This window comes from Fusarium odoratissimum, assembly GCF_000260195.1.
Source record: "Fusarium odoratissimum NRRL 54006 unplaced genomic scaffold supercont1.13, whole genome shotgun sequence".
Taxonomy (NCBI): domain Eukaryota; kingdom Fungi; phylum Ascomycota; class Sordariomycetes; order Hypocreales; family Nectriaceae; genus Fusarium; species Fusarium odoratissimum.
The window spans coordinates 571592-589772 of NW_022158699.1; the positions used below are offsets into that span (position 1 = coordinate 571592).

The 18181-nt window shown below is 47.4% G+C and overlaps 8 protein-coding genes across 8 annotated transcripts; 2 read left to right on the forward strand and 6 right to left on the reverse strand.

The window, feature by feature from the left end:
- Nucleotides 1-245: 245 nt before the first annotated feature.
- On the reverse strand, nucleotides 246-963 carry FOIG_08606 (uncharacterized protein; the record flags this gene model as incomplete). The annotated part of the gene is made up of 3 exons (XM_031208652.1): nucleotides 246-367; nucleotides 433-662; nucleotides 746-963. The coding sequence occupies 3 exons, from the start codon at nucleotides 961-963 to the stop codon at nucleotides 246-248; spliced, it is 570 nt and encodes a 189-aa protein (XP_031061658.1).
- Nucleotides 964-1677: 714 nt separating this feature from the next.
- On the forward strand, nucleotides 1678-3099 carry FOIG_08607 (uncharacterized protein; the record flags this gene model as incomplete). The annotated part of the gene is made up of 4 exons (XM_031208653.1): nucleotides 1678-2390; nucleotides 2447-2636; nucleotides 2689-2953; nucleotides 3010-3099. Exons 1-4 carry the CDS (start codon nucleotides 1760-1762, stop codon nucleotides 3097-3099), a joined length of 1176 nt encoding a protein of 391 aa, XP_031061659.1. The 5' UTR covers nucleotides 1678-1759.
- Nucleotides 3100-3153: 54 nt separating this feature from the next.
- FOIG_08608 (uncharacterized protein) lies at nucleotides 3154-4542 on the reverse strand (the record flags this gene model as incomplete). Its single annotated transcript, XM_031208654.1, has 1 exon — nucleotides 3154-4542. One exon carries the CDS (start codon nucleotides 4540-4542, stop codon nucleotides 3154-3156), a length of 1389 nt encoding a protein of 462 aa, XP_031061660.1.
- Nucleotides 4543-4671: 129 nt separating this feature from the next.
- FOIG_08609 (uncharacterized protein) lies at nucleotides 4672-4962 on the reverse strand (the record flags this gene model as incomplete). The annotated part of the gene is made up of 1 exon (XM_031208655.1): nucleotides 4672-4962. One exon carries the CDS (start codon nucleotides 4960-4962, stop codon nucleotides 4672-4674), a length of 291 nt encoding a protein of 96 aa, XP_031061661.1.
- Nucleotides 4963-5997: 1035 nt separating this feature from the next.
- Nucleotides 5998-8114, reverse strand: FOIG_08610 (uncharacterized protein). The gene is made up of 3 exons (XM_031208656.1): nucleotides 7405-8114; nucleotides 6390-7356; nucleotides 5998-6333 (listed from the first exon to the last, which is right to left on the reverse strand). Exons 1-3 carry the CDS (start codon nucleotides 8029-8031, stop codon nucleotides 6227-6229), a joined length of 1701 nt encoding a protein of 566 aa, XP_031061662.1. The 5' UTR covers nucleotides 8032-8114; the 3' UTR covers nucleotides 5998-6226.
- A 2737-nt stretch (nucleotides 8115-10851) lies between these two features.
- On the reverse strand, nucleotides 10852-12597 carry FOIG_08611 (uncharacterized protein). The gene is made up of 4 exons (XM_031208657.1): nucleotides 12035-12597; nucleotides 11774-11983; nucleotides 11540-11726; nucleotides 10852-11486 (listed from the first exon to the last, which is right to left on the reverse strand). The coding sequence occupies exons 1-4, from the start codon at nucleotides 12250-12252 to the stop codon at nucleotides 10989-10991; spliced, it is 1113 nt and encodes a 370-aa protein (XP_031061663.1). The 5' UTR covers nucleotides 12253-12597; the 3' UTR covers nucleotides 10852-10988.
- A 1974-nt stretch (nucleotides 12598-14571) lies between these two features.
- On the reverse strand, nucleotides 14572-16205 carry FOIG_08612 (uncharacterized protein; the record flags this gene model as incomplete). The annotated part of the gene is made up of 4 exons (XM_031208658.1): nucleotides 15854-16205; nucleotides 15512-15801; nucleotides 14892-15462; nucleotides 14572-14837 (listed from the first exon to the last, which is right to left on the reverse strand). Exons 1-4 carry the CDS (start codon nucleotides 16098-16100, stop codon nucleotides 14572-14574), a joined length of 1374 nt encoding a protein of 457 aa, XP_031061664.1. The 5' UTR covers nucleotides 16101-16205.
- A 323-nt stretch (nucleotides 16206-16528) lies between these two features.
- On the forward strand, nucleotides 16529-18179 carry FOIG_08613 (aldehyde dehydrogenase (NAD+); the record flags this gene model as incomplete). Its single annotated transcript, XM_031208659.1, has 4 exons — nucleotides 16529-16659; nucleotides 16712-17001; nucleotides 17057-17980; nucleotides 18028-18179. The coding sequence occupies 4 exons, from the start codon at nucleotides 16529-16531 to the stop codon at nucleotides 18177-18179; spliced, it is 1497 nt and encodes a 498-aa protein (XP_031061665.1).
- Between the last annotated feature and the right edge of the window lie 2 nt (nucleotides 18180-18181).

The window sequence follows — 18181 nt, forward strand, 5'->3', positions numbered from 1 at the left end:
GCCCAGCGCTCATCTGCTTTTTTCCATCGATGTCAAGTCGAGGCCGCCCCACGTCCCCGACATTAAACCAGCCTTACGAAATAACGGTTTCTTTATACCTAATTCCGCCTCGAGAAGGTGAAGGTGGCATGAAATTCCACCGGCGGAGTGGCCCATGATTGTAATTTTTGTGTCATCTCCACCGAACGCAGCAATATTACGCTTTATCCAGATCAAAGCAAGCTTCTGATCGCAGAGGCCGAAATTCACGCCACCGCAAGCATATCGGATGAAGCACCAAACCCGAAAATATTGAGACGATAGTTGATGGACACAGCGATAAAGGGTGTTCTCTTTGAGAGCCCACGGAGGACAATACGGGAGGGGTCTGCGTATAATCTTTAGCAAACGTCTCATCTTCTGCTATGTATCGCGCAGTCTTAGAGCTCATACCCCATACTGGATCCGTGGCTGCGCCGTCTGTGAAGCCTCCGCCGTGGATCCAGACAAGTACAGGCAACTGGGTCGTCTCGGCATCAAGACTGTGGTTTGCAAGTGCTTCCTTGCTCGGGCGCATGATGAGAAGGTTCAGGCACTCAAACTCATCCTCGCGGTCGTCGGGGTATGGTAGGTATGATTGATATGCTTGTGAATTTCCTTTGTGCTCCGTAGGGCATCGTGGGCTACAGAATGATTAGCAATTATGATTTCTTATCGGTTGTGTAATTTCAGGAGGCATGAATGGCTGCGCAAGGTGTGGCCTTACCCGTTCTCTGTAGCATCAAATACATCCTGCGGTAAACGATCTCTCAGTTGCGAGTGCTCCCATCTTCCCGGTACACGGGCGTACGGTATACCACGAAACTCCTCGATGTCATCAGAAATGGGCGATCGTTTGCCGACAATCGTTTGGAAGTAGCTGGGTATAGAGCTTGTACGTAACCTCACGACCGGAGCGCGTTCTGGTCTGAATTGAGGAGACATAGTGATAGCATCGATAGAATACAAATTGCCTCACGAGAAGAACACTACAAAGCACGACTCCAACTTTTTATACACAAAGGTATGTAGTAACTAGACTAATAGACTTATTCTAGTCGCACATGTGCCAAGTATAACTCGGTCTGACTGTCCGTTATGTTGTGGGGTTTGAGGATACTAGCCACCATTTACCTGAAAATGTGAACAACAGAGAAAGGGAGCGGGGATGTATGGGTTTCCGCAAATATTGGACGTGCCGCCAATTCTGATGAGCCACGGGTTGTTGCAAGATCCCGATGCCGTGGAAACTATGCTTTGTTTTGAGCAGCGCTCAGTGAGATAACTAGTATGTGAGTCATCTTTGACTCATATTTAGAGTTGATGTGGAGACCAGCCTCCCGTATTTCCGGCTGCCCATGCGAAAAGGGCAATGATTGCACCGAGCCGTTTCATACAGCATCATCTCCATAGAAGACTATTGCAGGTCGAATTCCTTGATTGAATGAAATGTTTCTGGGTATCACTGCCGGATACTCGGGCACCTATCCTGGGATGAAAGGAGGGCACTGAGGGCTAAGAAACTCTATGTCTGTGTAGCTTCGGGCGTAAGCCATCAATGTGACGAGAATTTAGCTCGGTCTGCAATTGCATAAATTCCTAAGGCTCGCCAGCCTCATCACGACTCTTCATCTCTATCTACTCCTTCAGTTTTCGCTTCTTCTCAACCGTTCTAAGTTCAGCCTTGCAACCTTCCAATTTCCAACCCTACCAGCCTTCCACCATTCTTCTTACAGACACTATGCCGTACACAGTCCCAGAAGTCGCCAGACCTTTCACGCTTCGCACCTCCGATGAAGACTGTTCTCGACTCCGGGAACTTCTTCGGCTCTCCCGTGTAGGGCCCACGACCTGGGAGAATCAGCACCAAGATGGACGCTACGGGATCTCACACCAGTGGCTTACCTCAACCAAGGACTACTGGCAGAATAAATTTGACTGGCGTGCCCAAGAAGCTCGCATCAACTCACTTCCAAACTATAAGATCAGTGTTCAAAATGACGCCGGTAAGGGAGATATTGACCTTCACTTTGTTGGATTGTTCTCGCAAAAGGATGACGCTATACCCATCGTGTTGCTTCATGGCTGGCCAGGTAGTTTCCTTGAGTTCATACCAACCTTGGAACTTCTTCAGAAGAAGTATGAACCCGCTTCGTTACCTTATCACGTTATTGTACCCTCGCTTCCTGGGTATACGCTTAGCTCGGGGCCAAGCGAAACCGAAGCCTGGAATAGCCAAGATGCAGCACGTATGATCAACAAAGCAGTCATGTCTCTTGGTTTCAGCCGGTATGCTGTACAGGGAGGCGACGTTGGGTCTCTGATTGCTTCGACGCTTGCCACGACATATGACTCTGTCGCGGCGATCCATCGTGAGTGCTATCATTGATGTATCCTCGCTACCTGTCTTGATTCTAATGGCGTATAGTCAATCTCCTACCAAGCCTGGACAGGGTAACCTCCGATGATCCATCACTTTCTTCCAGTGAAAAAGCGGCCATTGAGCGTGCAGAGCAGCGGTTCCTGACCCCAACTACAGGGGCTGCCTTGCTGCAAAGTACAAGGCCTGCCACAATTGGGGCCATGGTCTCGTCTAGCCCTCTCGCTCTCTTGGCATGGTAGGTTCTGCGTTTGCAACTCACAAAAGCAATATTTCTAAATGGTACGCAGGATTGGCGAGAAGTTCCTTGAATGGCCTGACGACCCAATCAGTCTTGACGAGCTCCTGACCAACGTTTCGCTCTATTGGTTCACTGAAACAATGCCTCGATGCATCTATACGTATCGCGGAACCTTTATCAATGGACATAAATATTCGTTTCCACCCTTCAAGCAACCATTTGGCTTTTCCTGGTTTATGCGGGAACTTGCCCCTGGGCCGAAGAATATCATTGAAAAGAAGGGAGATCTAGTCTTCTATCGACAGCACGAGCAGGTAAGAACCCATGCAGATCTTTCAACACATGCGAGCCAAATTAAGGTTTGATGCAGGGAGGGCACTTTGCAGCTCTTGAAAGACCTACTGAGTTTCTTCAGGATGTTGAAGATTTTCTTGCGGTCGCTTGGCCTCGGGATGGCTGAGCTTTGCATTAGCTTTAATATTCAACAGGTCTTCGGAATAGCACTTTCTATCTACTAAACGAGTTCAATTAACCGTTGCCCCTCGTTGTCCATCTCCTTGAGGTGAATGTTGGTTTTTTCCGTGCAGAAGTATCCCACTCTTGTATATTGAACCCATGTATCCTCCCCCTCGCTTAAATTGCCTGCCGTAGCTCGTGCCAGGATTCCATGAATTTGCGGCGTCCGAATCCGCAGACCAACCCTCTCGTTGATCAACTCGAGAACAGGCAGACATCTTATCTCGTCCTGCTGATGGTGCTCCAGTGCATCGTACACGTAGTCCATTGTCTTGGGATCAAACGTGAGAAGTTTACAAGACAGGTTAAGCTTAGCATTATGGGCCATGCCGTTGACCGTATGTGTAGCTTGAATCTTGTGGTTCGATATCAGGTACTCGATATGCTCCCATGATTCGGAAACGCTGCTATCTTCGACCGTTATGCTGACCACAGAGCTAGGCTCTGGAGTTGGGCTAGCCTTCTGTAGACGATGTGAGATCTTGCCATCAACCGATGCCCAAGACCATGTGGGAACAGACCGGCCAGATGGTCGCCTCTTGGCTCCAGAGTCTACCACCCAGAGGAGATTAAAGGGTAATGTCTCGTCCCAGAGGCCAGCGGCGTACTTGAAACCCGTGCTCTGTTGGATAAAGTAGGCAACGCCGGCAATGGCCATTATTTTGTCGCCATCATTCGTCAGGTTGCGAACCGAGTAGCTCGTCACCATCTCATACCACCGCAGGTGGAATTCTGCCTTCTCCTGCATATTCTGTCCCCTGAACGACCAAAGAAAGCTGAAAGCCCCCCGAATACTCAGTCTAGCGGCATTGGCCCTTATAGACGATACCTGTGCATCATAGCGCCGTTTCTTGCTGGTCCATGCTCGATGCTTGGGGTTTGCGGACCAACTTTTCTTAACCGTGTTCTTGGCTGGGCGTGTGATAGGTCTTGTAGAAGACCCAGCATGTCTCACGATTGTCGTATTGCAGAGCTGTCTGGGTGGTTCAGGGCCTGGATGGGAGACTGTTGGTGCGTTCAAAGTACCATCCTGGCTAAACTGGGTATTAAGGGGATATTCTTCTTCCCTATGACACTCAGAGGTAGTCAATGTGTTGCACTCAAACATCATCAGTCCTGAACAGAAGTGCACAATCCTGCTAGCGAGGAACCTTTCTTGAAAAGTCCAACCTCTCGTAGCCAGGAACGAACGATCTACCTTATCGTGGAAGAGCTGGACCAAATCGGGATATGGAGTCAACGTGCGAACGACGAGTGAAGAGTTCCAGTTGCTACATAGGACGCAGTCGTAAGGAAAGAGATCTTTGGGTTTGTAGCAGCCGCCCTGTGAGTTCTTAGATGCTGTCGCTGATATCACCACCTTTGCCCTGGCGTAAACGAGGCCCATATCTCCAGACTCCTCTTCCCATTCCTTGGTGCGTTGTTTGATGCAGAGCGAGTCGATCCATAAATATTTGATCCCCAATTTGTAAGTTATGTCAACGGCGTCTCTGAAGTTTGAATCCGGGATCTCTGTTCAAATCGTCTTCATCGTTTCTTCGTTGTCGTTCCTGAGCTCAGACTTGACCGTCGTACCCCAGGAGTGACTCAGGGCAGCATACTCAACGACATCGTTGTCTGATCGGATTTGGTCACTCAAAACGAGCTGCATGGCCCCCTTGTCCCTCGCTCCGACATCAATAAGTCGTTTAGGAAGATATCGCTGGCTGTCTGATCGAATGAAGTGGTTACGGCAATTATGGTGCTCTCGTTCGCATTTCTCAACCATTTCTTGGGCCCAAAAAAAGCTGGTCTCAGAGCCTGTCATGTTGGACTTCTCGCAACTATGTTTATCAGATACTGTGACACTGAGTCAATCGTGAACGCGCTGCACAGCACCCGCCAGACGTACCATATCTGTCGTCTTCAATCGTCAGCCACGGGAATGGACTAAACCCTTTCTCGTATAGGCGGACATGAAGTAATTGTTCTTGGCCAAACTTTCGAGTTGCCGAGATCTGGACTGAAAGGTTCCTCGCTTCGTCGCCTTGTTCACAGTCAAGAGAATTGCGTGAGCTAGAAACTACGGAAAGGAGCGGCGTAGTGCTATCTAGTTCCCGGGTGATAGTCTCTTCCGAGTATGCTCCAGGTGCTGGGATCATCTGAGCACCAAATGATGAATGCCAGAGGAGGCTACATAGATGGCAGTCTTCGGCGGACTGCTGTAGCTGACCTTTGGTGTAAAAGCCGTACTCTTCCCCTGATCGTGTCAATCTCCAACGGGTGCCTCGTAGGATGGAGGACTGGTCAACTATATTGCTGCATCTGTCGCACAATCTACAACTCTTACCCCAGGGCATTTCCGAACGCGACGCGTACAGTGGCGACCTTTGGGCCCAGAACAATGAGAGGCACCAAAGACTCAACGCGGTGCATAAGCCAGGGAGCTCTAGTATTAGCCGGTACAGCACCGCGATGGCAAAGAATGGCGATAAAAGAACGAGAAACCCGAAAGCGAGGAGTTGTGGACAGGCCAAGAGGCTGACGATTGAAAAGATTACCCAGGCAATGTTCACAAAAGTACCAGGCGGCTGGTTATTGACCCATGAATTGAAGAAGTACGCGGACGGTGTCCAAACCAAGCCAATAGCAACTATTTTGCCCCAGTAGGAGGTACTCGTCGTATCGTAGTCGAAGGAAGCCATCGTGTCGTCCACTTCTTCCAAAGGAAGACAGAAGCTGATGGCTTGTACAAAGGTTCAGCTCGTCCGGTTCAGCTGTACAGAATCAGAAAGCGGGGTTAGGCTGATATGATTGGATTGGTGTTCCCAAGAGACTCGCACCTGCTTACTACGTCTGTGCGTTCCTCTTCAACGTGATCTTGTAGTTGTATACGGCTGATAGATCGGGACTGGCCAGGGCGACGCGATGTACATCAGTGAAGTCAGAGACCTATATCAACCTCGAATGCCACCAAAACGAACCAAACTATTAGACCTGCATCGGTGGCCGATAGTTTAGATAAAGTCTGCTATCGAAAACATTGACATAAGTATCGAAGTAAAAAACATAGAAAAGACATGTAAACTCCCTCAATTCAAAGATATTGCCTCACTATCACTTCCAGGCCTTGTATCCGACCTCTTTACAATCTCAAATGCTTTAGATAATCGAAGCCTGAAACCCTTCTCCACGCCGACTACATGTTACGGTTAGCTTCTTGAGTCAGAATTCCTTCCAAGAATGACAACTTACGAATTGCCAGATGGGCATATTTAGATATCACCGGCGCCCAGATCAACACCGCAACCAGCTGTCCAACACTCCAAGTGCCTGTCTCACCTCGCAGCAGAAGATTCAGCAACGGCGCACGAATTACTGCTAGTCCGAAGCATATGCAAGCAAGGGCACCAGCTTCAGCAATGTGTGTTCCAAGGAGAGAGGCTTTGATCACAAACCACTTGAACCATTCCCATGCCTCAAGTTGCCGTTTTGACAGAGACTTATGCCTTTTGACAAACGATGCTGGAGAGTTACACATACTCCAGAGCTTGGCCCACCATAGAATAGCAAGTAATCCAAGGAACGCGTATATGCTTCCTGCTGGAAAGACATACCAGTATATGCTCTCTCGCTCTTCCACGCAGAATGTTCGAAGTGAAGGATGGCCGCCGCATTCTTCAAGTGTATTCTGCCCTTGAAACATCTTATATATCCGATCTGGATCGGGATTGGCAGCTGTATCTGCTGCAACACCAGCAAGCGCCAATGCAAGTGTCGAGAGGATGAGGTAGTACATCGAGTCTAGCTCAGCTCTTCGGAGGGAGATCTGTCCGAGAATGATGGGCCAAGCTCCCATACCTGCAAGGAACTGGACACTGTCACGATTCCACAGAAGACTCTGCCAGTTATCTGCACCAGTGAATATGGCTGATCGTGAACTGGCATTTATCAGCGCTATCTCGATAGCGACGACGAAAAAGCATTGTGCTTCGTGAAGCTCTGCAAGAAAAGTGCTTGTCGCATAGGCAAGATTCGTGCGCTCAAGGCGTTCAAGACCTGATACACGATGAGTCAAGAGATTGGGACCCGGGTTTCTTTTTCGAAACAGGTGAGTGAAGATTGATGTTGAAGTGTTGATAAACTTGTTAACTTTTAGTAGTAGAAAGAACAGCCATGCAAAGACCACCATGGCTGTTTGGGTGATGTATGTTATAAGTACCTGCAGAGTGATAAGCATGGGTTCCTATAATCCAAGTCATGTACTTACTCCAGGGCCAGCAATATCGATGTTGATATCGCTTTCCAGTCCATCACACAATGACTCAAGAGCCTCGTATACTTTGATCCACTGGATAGTCTCGCTCTCAAAGTACCCAGGGTCAAACTGGCCGATAGAGCACTCTCCCATGCCTGTATCACGGCAGCTCGCAGCCGCACACTCATATGTGAGATTCAGAACCGCCTTTCCGTCGAAATCTGTTCCATTGTGAACGCCAAAAGATGACAAGGCACTCGTGATCTGTTCCCTTGGTGTTCTATTTCCAGTCCCGTTATGGTGTTGATCAAGTGTAGAGAACGTCGAGTTTGCGAGAGTCAGCGACGTCAGCGAGAGACATTGCCATAGAGTCTTCCAAGATGCGAATAGATCATCTGAACTGTTACATATGATGGAACAGTTCTTTCCTGGAGAGTCATGCCCTGAACAAACGTCGCGTAACAAAGTCACGGGCTCAGCCACGGCCACTCTATCCCCTTTATCAAGTCTTTCAAAGAGATTCCAAGGTTCGTAGAGAGTTTCCCAAAGAATCGTGCTCGTGTCGGGTCGCGAAACAGCATCTCGCGTCAGCCCATCCATCCATCCGCCATTAATGACCCTTACTATCCCCTGATCCATAGTGACAGATGTGTCATGCCGAGAACCAGGAATTTTTCTTGTTAATAGTTTTGCTATAAACAGGGTTCAATTAATGTTTTTATTATGTTTTGGTCTATCTGAGAGATTTTTCGTGATCTTGTTTCATCTGATGGTATACCTCACGTGGCCTCTCGAAACCCCTGCCCCTGACCCCTGCAACATTGACGCAACAGCTCAGATCCTAGTCCAGATGCATTTCAACATCTGACAAGGCTGTATCCGTAACTCAAAAAGAAAAGAAGAGAAAGAAGATGAAAACATTCATAAGGTCAGATTCTATAATCTTTTGTTCCATAAATAAGAGCATCCTAACAATGTTTCTGTCCTAAGCCCGGGTACTCAGTTCCTTACAAGCACGTAAGCCTCCTCTGGTACATCCCATCGCACAACGCCCCTAGGACTCCAAGTCAGTAACTGCTCCCCATTTTCAATGTCTGGTAGTGTTATCTCATGATTTCTCATAGAAATAAGGGACGAAGAAGACTCAGTCCCTGGAGTGTTTCCTTCCTTTGGCTTCATTTTGTCCTGCCACTTTTGGGATCGACGAAACTCTCTCCTTGTCCTTTCCAACTGTGCTGTTGAAATAGGACCAGGGCCAACTACAGATAAAGTCTTATTAACCAAGTCTTGTGCCATGCAGTCCAAGTGTTCTTTACTTGCAAAGACTGGCACCGCAGCAGTGGCTTTTGGGTAGTAGCGGTCGTCTTCGAAGAATACCCATGTCCGTTGTTGAAATGTCTTGATTTTTAGGTAGACATGATACCAATATAACGTGGAATCATACTTCCACCATAGTCTTGGCAAATTAAGATTCTGTCTGTCATCTGATCTATATGGGAAACGGAGGTAGACCATATCGTACATGTCTTCGAAATAATGCTTCTGTCGAAGAAAAGAATTCTCGCCAAGGCATTGTCCTTTCCAAAGATGCAAAGCTTCTTGACAAAGGTTTCAAGAGTTTTTTTTATCTTGTGGTCTTGCTATGGCAAAACGGATCATCGCGAAGATCAAGGAGAGACCGTAGCGAGCCATGCAGTCAATGTCTGAGCGCCATGGTAATTCAATACCGATATCTTTTCCATACGCCTGTGGGTCTATAAAGAGGCTATCGGGAAATAGAAGCCCAGTTCCTGCAGGCTCATCGGCTGCTGGCAGCCAAGCATCAACGCAGTGGGCAAAGATAGCGCCATATAGTGTGGATACAGATGCCCAGGCGCAGCGAAGTGCCTCTGCATCTCGCCTTGTGAGTTTTTTGATTATCTTTTTGATTGAAGAGGTCTTCGAGTAACTGGAGTTGATAGCCCTTTGAACCAGAGACAGCAGCTCAACTCGTAAAAACGCTCGCAAGAAGCGCTTTCTTTCAACTTCTGCAATTTGGATTGAATCGAATCTTTTGTGACTTTTTGTCCTTTAAAGATAAGAAAGCTCCGGTTGTGAGAGGGCGGTGAGAGACAGATGTATTCACGGGGTGGAAAGGTCGTAGTAGCCTTTGTGATGTAGTCTTCGACAAATACCATTAAAAGACTATGCAGTTTGTCGAATTGATCCATGAGAAGGATATCGCGGGTTACCAGAGGATTCGGAAGCTCACGTAACTTCCATGAGTGTAAATGTGCGTGGACCAGGCGTGCAGACCTCCGGGACTCTCTGAGGGATGGAAATAAGACGATTCCCATAGCATCTTGAATCATTTTGTCGTCGAAGTCGCGCTTGAGCAAATTTTGTGTTATTGTGCTTTTGTATCCAAGGTATTGCTCGAGCATTATTGGAGAGGCTTGGATCAAGCTCGAGATAGTGGCCTTTGATTGAAGGAACGAAAATATTTGCAGACGCAACTCGGCGGGGATTCTTGTAAAGGGGTCCATAATGGTATGTGAAGCTCGTCTTTGCTTCTGTCGTGGGTCAAATGATGAATCGAGAGAGTCGGGGTTTGTAGCGTGAAGCTGTCCGATCTTAGAATGAGAGGTAGACGAACGGTGGTTTTGGGAAAAGAAGATATAATATTAATGCAAGAAGCCTCGCTATTTATGAAGTTCTTTTCACGTCGCCACGTGATAGATAAACTATGAAATGTGCGTCCTGTCTGAAGGCTACTCCAACATTGAACTTAATATCGACAAAAAGATATGCTTGGTGGGCAGCATAGAATAAACTTTGCATGGCTAAGTTATCTGTGCTGGTTTAAGCTCTCAGCCACAAGTCTCGACTGGAAATAACACATCTGGCTGACAACTTAGACATTATACCAAAATGCATGACCAATTGCTACAGCGTAAAGCTGATATGAGGAAAACCTAGATTATAAGTCTTTGACCGGCCTTGAAGGCATATAATATGGCAAGGCTGCTCGGGTCTAATATTCTAGACAAGCATTATTTCATTTCCTACTCCTTACTTCACGATACGGCGACTTGATGCAGCACGATACCGTGGACTATCACTAAATGTCATGCTTGCTGTCCTGAGTATTTACAGATTGATAGTTAAACCTTATGACATCTCAACGAGATATATCAAGCCAACACACTGAAACATCTCAATTAACTTCAGCTTTCAGAAAGTAATATGCACATAGCCTTATCAAGGATAAGTCTCCCAATTTAAGCATCATAATAAGCTTTTGTGATGACTCAATTAGTAACCTTATTCCTGAGTACCTACTTCAGACGATGTCATTCGAGGCCAGAGGCACATTGGTGTAATCTCCTAGACAGCCTTGGAACATGTTGAATACTTCACACCAGTGCAACTACATAGCTGCAGCTACGTGGGTGACTACTAGCCATAAGATTAAACTTTAGGCTGCCAACACAGATAATGAGGACACGACATTCTTTTCACAATTCCTTCACGTCGTTGGGTCTTATAATACTGTTGGTATGTTGGGGATTAGGTATTATGTGTATGGTATATAGCTAAAGAACGTAGTGAAGATCTCATGATCTTCTGCTGCTAGACATAGAAGGGTTACGGCTAACCTCCTCAACAATAGCCTGCTTAGGATGTCCGGTATTTGAAGTCAAGGGCAGCTCATCCAACGACTCTGTCCCCTCTCTGAAGGGATTCTTCTGAGGCTTCGTCTCGACGGTGACCTCAAACTCTGTTCGGCGATGAATGCCAGGTCCACCATTATGTCGACCCACAGTACCAGACAAATCCTCATCGGAATCACCAGCGACAACCTTTGATCGGTGTGTCAACTGGACATTGTTACCCTGAGTCCATGGGGCATCGTTCGTGCGCTGGTTGTTGCTTTGGTGGTGGCCGGAGTGCGACATGGAGGGGTAGTAGTCGTCGGCGTTCTCACCCTTAGCAAGGCGGGTAATAAGCTTGGCCATGGACATTTCGATGTTGAGCTTGACCATGTATGCGACAGGGTGGAATTGAATGTAGACGACCTGGTTGGGAAGTGACATGAGACCGATGAGCATGCCCTGGTAGAGTCAGCACGGGTTTGTGTATTGGGAGAGAATGGCGAGACACTTACGTCCATGAGGATCGAAATGATCATGAGCTTAGCGTTGAAGCCAACAAGAGGCTCATACTTCTTGAGGCGATGTTGCTCAACGAGTCGCTTCTTGACGGTTCGAAGGAAGTACCAATTGAGACCAGCATCGACGAGAAGGATGAGAACCTTGGAGACACGATCCCAAACTTCATTGATGCGTACAAAACTGCATTGGTCAGCATAAACCTAGTCAATCTTTCGATAATGGCTTACGTTTGACTGGCAGGAGGAACGGTATGAGCAGGAATCCAGATAGCAAAGACGGCAATGTTGATAAGAGTGATGGTAAGGGCGGTTCCCCATTTCAGCTTAAAGATAGTAGATCGATGTTCGGCGATGATAGAGATTCGATTGACGATAATTTGCATAAGAAGCTGGACTTCAAAGACCCAGAAGAAAAGAATAAAGAACAACACCGGTACACTAGACACTGTTAGCACGCCACTTTCGACACTGGCTGAGTGGCTGTCTTACGTCGGCCCGATGATTCCATCCAAGAAGATCCATCCGATGATAGCGATGATAATATTTGCTAGAATCTCTCCCCAAAGCATGTAAATATAAGTACTTCGCAGCGGGTTTCGATTCCGTCGAGTCTGCTTCCAAGCCTCCCAAACAGTAAGCAAGCCAAAACCAAGGGTGAACCCCATGGCAATGGAAGCGATCTTGATGTCACTCGTAGTCGCCGACATGTTGTCTAAGGGAGTGATACAAAAAAGCAAAGAGGAATGAAGGATCGGCCGGGGAAAGAGAGGGAAGAGGGACTGAATCCGGGGATCCAGGGGGTTTATACATGCAGACACTACCAGAACCACGTTTTGAGTACTCCTGGCAGGTGGAGGTACCTGGACGCTAAGCGTAGAGTTGGAGATATTAGTGTCGCAGGACTAGACTCCAGGAACGGTCTGGAGTGGAGTGGCGAAACGAGGTTTTCTAGCCAAGCCTCTGGATGAGTCGCATCTGCGCTTTGACCTTTGCTTTGACACTTGAGCTCTTGTGGGCAATTTGCCAATCTGATTTGATGGGGGGAATACACTGGTAGAATAGCTTAACCATATCCCTGCCGTTACCCAAGTATCTGGTCCAGATGCATGGCATGATCGTCTCTCGGTACGCGTGATCTACAGGGATGAGCATCACATCACCGTGCAGACACTCTGTATTTCCGCACTATAATTCTGCAACCGAGCTCCAATACGGGAGAGTTACCAATGGCTCCGGGCTGTATTTCCCTTTATGTCACCAAGCCTCGGTTTCCCCTCTCGCCCCTCAACGAAATGTCATCGCAGACTCTTGCGCTAAAGATTTTCACCCGCTAAAATGGCACTTGACTCAGGGGGGACGCCACCAGAATCAGAATCAGCGCCACAGGAGATGGCAGCGTATCAAATTTCGGCACTTGGGAATCCTTTGAGATCAAGTTCCGTCTTGCCAAGTTGCTGGGCTTCCGCTTTTGTCAACGCCACTTGGGTCTTTTGATAGCGGAATGAACCGTTGTTCTTTGCTGAAACGTTAGATGAAGCTAATCTCGAACAAGTTCATTCGTTGCCAAAGCTTGCCGACACTTCCCAGACTTTTCTAGTGTTGAGCTATTGAGACACAGAGACATCTTCTTGACACATTTACCGCAAATATTCCCCCGTTAGTCGGTGGGCTCCGAGCTCCGGGCCGAATGTGCATGATCTCCGCTGAATTGAAAGGGGTTCCGGAAATAACAAGATTATTTGGATGAATTATTCCTCCGAAATGGAGACATTCTGAGACGAACTCCATTTTGCGCCTGTCCAACCGAGGTCTCGGAATAATTCCCCATCTCTCGATATTCCAAGAAACCGGATATAGCGTCGGCATTTAACGCCCAGAAAGGATATATATCTCGCAGTAGATCTCGCCGTCTACGTGATCATCTGCTGGTAGATCCCAATACACGACTCAATTCAATGCGTAGTCCTGCCTATGGTAGCACACGGTGATAAGAGTGCAGAGCGTCAGAGTCAGTAGGGGCAGATCGTCGGCACTATGTTAGTCATTAGTGGACCAGGGGGTAACAGCGCAGGTGGAAAAGATCAATTTTTGAGATCCATCACCCACGTGGATCGTCAGTGCGTTCCTTATTCGAGTGGACTCGGTGATACCCTACATGTCACTTATCTTTCGGTTATCTTTTACCTGAACCTTGAACAGACTGAGAGTTGAGTTGAATATTCAGGATACAGTTGATCGTCAGCTTCATACATACTTGGCGGTCACGCAAGCCTATTTGACTCGCTATAGGCCAAGTTAAATATGTTGATCACTTTGAAATCGATGCATCTTTGCAATATGTGCCTATAGGTATGAATGGAAATCCAGGCATTCATTCATGCAACTCTTGGCGTTTTTTGAAACGGAAGAACGAGGAGACGATGGCACGTCACAATCATCCAGATTTTCGATACACACATCACGCCATGAAACACTAGGCAACAAGTACCTCAAAACATGTCATCTGATGATGCGTTTCATACCTCATTAATTGTCATTCTAGGAAGCTTTAATTAATTCAATACTATCAAAATATTGACACGCGCTCCATTTTCCCTTATCGTCTCACTCTACCATGTCACATAAATCTTAACACGCCTAGGCACTACGCCGGGACGAATAACCCCGAAGATCTGCTTCGCATATCTCCCATACATTGCTGGTACCAGGGGGCAACATAAATCGCCATGTATGAACAAATGGAGAAGGCCAGGCTCCAAGGCTGACTGGTCATGATAATATGATTGCTCATAATAGCTACAGCGTATATCGTTGCCCCTGCAGTTAATTCGTCTTCAGTTTGAATGTCTTAGCCTCAGTTGCGATAGTTGACATCCCGACAAGCGAAACGGTAACCAAAATCGTTATCGCCACCTAACAGAGATGGTGGGTGAAATTATCAATGATAGCTGAATCTATCAACGAAAAAGAAACTTGGAAATTTCAATGACGGAACTTGCCTCAATCCCCAGCTTTGGCCGAAGCCATTATAATTTCGAAGGATTGAGAACCGCAGCATACAACTCCAGCACTCTGTCTCTCGGGTCTTCTAAACGAACCTGTGTTTCTTCAAATAATCGGGGCAAACCTGTCTGCTTGAATGAAGCGTCTTTGAGGAGAAACTTCGCCATCGCTTGTCCGCACAGGTAGATTTGCGGCATACCATGGCCAGTGAAGCCTCCCATGATAAACATGCCTGGTCGACCAGGTATAGGTCCTACTCGAGGGAGCCGGTCGGAAGAGTACCCCATGACTAGTTTGATGTCAGCTGCTGTCAGCATTAAGACGATGCGGTTATAAGGCTTACTTCCAGTCCATATATCATCGACATATGCCCCACTGTCCTCCCATCCATGGAAATGCCTCTGCATGTAGTCATCGAAATAGGAGCGCGCTTCATCAATGACTTGAGTGTCATCGACGTTCCCATACCATGAGTCAACAGACCTGATATACGCATCTCGAGCTCCACCGACTATGATACTTCCATCTAACCGAGGGATTAAGTAGTCAAAGTTCCAATCCGAGAATCGAAGAGCGTAGGTATTATTGAGCAGAGGATGTGGCCCCGGGGTTCTGATCCGACTGCATACAGCGCGATATGGAATGATCTTGCTTTTGTATTCGGGAAGCAGAGAACCTGTGTAGGCATTTGTTGCGAATACGACCTTTCGCGCTCTGACTTCGCCCCTGCTAGTACTCAAGGTCCATTGACCAGTGGCATTTTGAGTCTCGGAAACAGACAGAACTGGCGTATTAGTCTGCAGATTAACTCCTTGACTGATTGCTTCTGAAAACATATGATGAATAAGTTTGTAGGGCCAGAGATGTCCTGCTGTGTATGTAAAGCAACCCTTTGCGCCCTTTACACCAGACATCTGAAGACATGACGTTAGTAATGGGAAGACAGAGATATAAAACACTTACCACTTCGGCATCGTTTCCCTCAATGCTGAACGTATCCTTGGTCGTTTCAAGTCCAGCAGCAATAAGCTTATCATACCCTTCCTTGATGTGATGTTGATTGACGGTGGAAAGTTGAACATCGACCGCCCTCGTAAGCACAAAATCGCAATCAACTTTGTTTTGTTGGATGTATTCAGTGACAGCTTTAACATTTGCGGCTTCAAATGACGCAACTTCTGCCGCGGCTTCTATCCCGTACTCAGAGGCATACCCAGAAATCGCGTTATACGAGTCTGGCTTCAGCTGACCACCTTCAATTGTCAGTGTTAGCACAAGTTGAGGCTCACGGGCTTTTTGGCCTACCATTTCGTCCAGTCGCACCCGAGCATAACTGCCGAGCTTCGAGAACAAGAATTGATGGCCTATTCGCAGCCGGAGTTGTTGCCAGGATATGTGTGAGAATTGCTGCTGCAGAGTATCCGGCACCAATGATGGCGATGTCTACAGAAGTTGGGAGCTCCGCAGTTGACTGATAGTTATCGAGATTGTTCAGGTCGGTTCTCCAAACAGAAGACATCCCTTCGAGCGGGGGAAAAAAAGCTGGGCACATTATATCTAACAGATAGCAGCGGCCGAGATATGAAAAGGAAGCCAAGGCAATGCAAGATAACACAATAATGGTCGTTTCTGTACGATTACTGTTGGGATAGTTTTTATACGATCAGACAGGACTCCGAATGCCTGATGCTACCCTATGCACCGACGTTATCAGAGGACTGATAAGGATGGGTCGGCGCTTATCTCACCACAAGCTTCGATCTTTACTGCTTCTGGAAGGTATTTGATGATTGCCTGTTTAATACTAGCGCAGACACCTAGGGTCCACTACCAGAAACTTGCCTGATCTGGAAAGCAACAGGTTGAGAGCATGGAGCTGGAGTATGCTGAAGCACTTAGAGACCGGAGCATATCGTGATATAATCTCACTAACTGATATTACCGATAATCATGCAATTAGATCTTCAAATTGGAGTCATTATGAATAGCGAGCTTTATCAACAACTAACCGCTCCGAATGGAGTCACTTACAACCAACCTTTGGGCCTCTTCATCAACAATGAATGGCGCCGATCAAAGGCAGAGGAATTGGTATCGGTTGTGAGTCCAATGTAGGTTTATTTTTCGTGCAGTCTTAACAGTCAGTTTACTAAAAAGCTCCAGTGACGAAAACGAGATCGTCAAAGTCCACGCTGGCGGCGAGGAAGATATTGACGATGCAGTCAAAGCTGCTCGGGCAGCGCTCAAAGGCCCTTGGTCACACATTTCTGGAACAGTGAGAGGTGAAATGATGCGCAAACTCGCCGATCTTGTTGACGCCGTCACAAACGAACTTGCCACAATTGACACATGGAACAACGGCAAGAGATTCTCGTCTGCCCAGGGCGACGTTGGTGAGCTTACAGGCGTGCTTCGATATTACGCTGGATTCGCTGATAAGCAGTACGGACAAGGTAAGTCTGAAAGCGACACTGAGTAAATTCTCAAATGTTTGACTGACGAACTCAGTGATAAGCACAACGGAAAAGAAGTTTGCCTATACCACAGTAGGACCGATAGGTGTTTGCGGCCAGATCATTCCTTGGAACTATCCCTTAGGAATGGCTGGCTGGAAGATCGCCCCAGCTCTTGCCGCCGGTAACTGCGTGGTACTCAAGCCAGCCGAGCAGACGCCTCTGTCTATCCTATTTTTTGCAGACATCGTCAAGAAAGCAGGATTTCCGCCAGGAGTGATCAACATTGTGAATGGCTTTGGTAGTACGGCTGGTGCAGCTTTAGCTGCTCATATGGATGTTGATAAGATAGCCTTCACTGGATCTACAGCGACTGGACGTGAGGTTGCAAGGCTTGCAGCGAGCAATCTGAAGGAGATTACAATTGAGTCTGGGGGCAAGTCTCCACTGCTCGTTTTCGAGGATGCAGATTTGAACCAAGCTGTTAAATGGAGTCACTATGGTATCATGGCCAACCAAGGCCAGATATGTACTGCAACCAGTCGAATCTTGGTTCATGAAAAGGTGTATCATCAGTTCACCGAACTGTTCAAGGAGAGAGTCAAGTCTTGCAAGATAGGCAACCCCTATGATAGCGATACATTTCAAGGGCCACAGGTCTCAAAGGCGCAATACGAAAGAGTGCTATCGTTCATCGAGAGCGGTAAAGCTGAAGGGGCTACTGTTGCTCTTGGCGGTCAGCCAGTTGCAGTCAATGGCAAGGGTTTCTTTATCGAGCCTACTATCTTCACCGATGCTTCGGATGATATGAAGATCTATCGCGAGGAGATCTTCGGACCGGTTGCAATCATCAGCGCGTTCAAAACGGAAGATGAAGCACTGCGCCGGGCTAACGATACGATATATGGCCTCGGTGCGGCCATCTTCACCCAGGATATCACTCGAGCACATCTTATCGCGAATAAGATCGAGGCAGGAAGTAAGTCACATAACCGTCAGTTCTGAGTATCTTGTTAACATTAGTAGTGGTGTGGATCAACAGCAGCAATGACTCGGACTTCCGCATTCCCTTTGGAGGCGTGAAGCAGTCTGGTATTGGTCGTGAGCTGGGAGAGGAAGGAATCCGTGCATATACAAGCAGGCGGTCAGTTCATGTCAACGTTGGGAACGTCTTATAGAT

Excerpts from the sequence above, each read along its gene's own strand:
- FOIG_08610 (XM_031208656.1), bottom strand. The coding sequence starts at position 8,031 with ATGGATCAGGGGATAGTAAGGGTCATTAATGGCGGATGGATGGATGGG. Across the intron at positions 7,357-7,404 it reads TCGATATTGCTGGCCCTGGA|GTACTTATAACATACATCAC; the intron begins GTAAGTACATGA and ends ATCACTCTGCAG. Across the intron at positions 6,334-6,389 it reads ATATGCCCATCTGGCAATTC|TCGGCGTGGAGAAGGGTTTC; the intron begins GTAAGTTGTCAT and ends CGTAACATGTAG.
- FOIG_08611 (XM_031208657.1), bottom strand. The coding sequence starts at position 12,252 with ATGTCGGCGACTACGAGTGACATCAAGATCGCTTCCATTGCCATGGGG. Across the intron at positions 11,984-12,034 it reads GATGGAATCATCGGGCCGAC|TGTACCGGTGTTGTTCTTTA; the intron begins GTAAGACAGCCA and ends AACAGTGTCTAG. Across the intron at positions 11,727-11,773 it reads GTTCCTCCTGCCAGTCAAAC|TTTTGTACGCATCAATGAAG; the intron begins GTAAGCCATTAT and ends TGACCAATGCAG.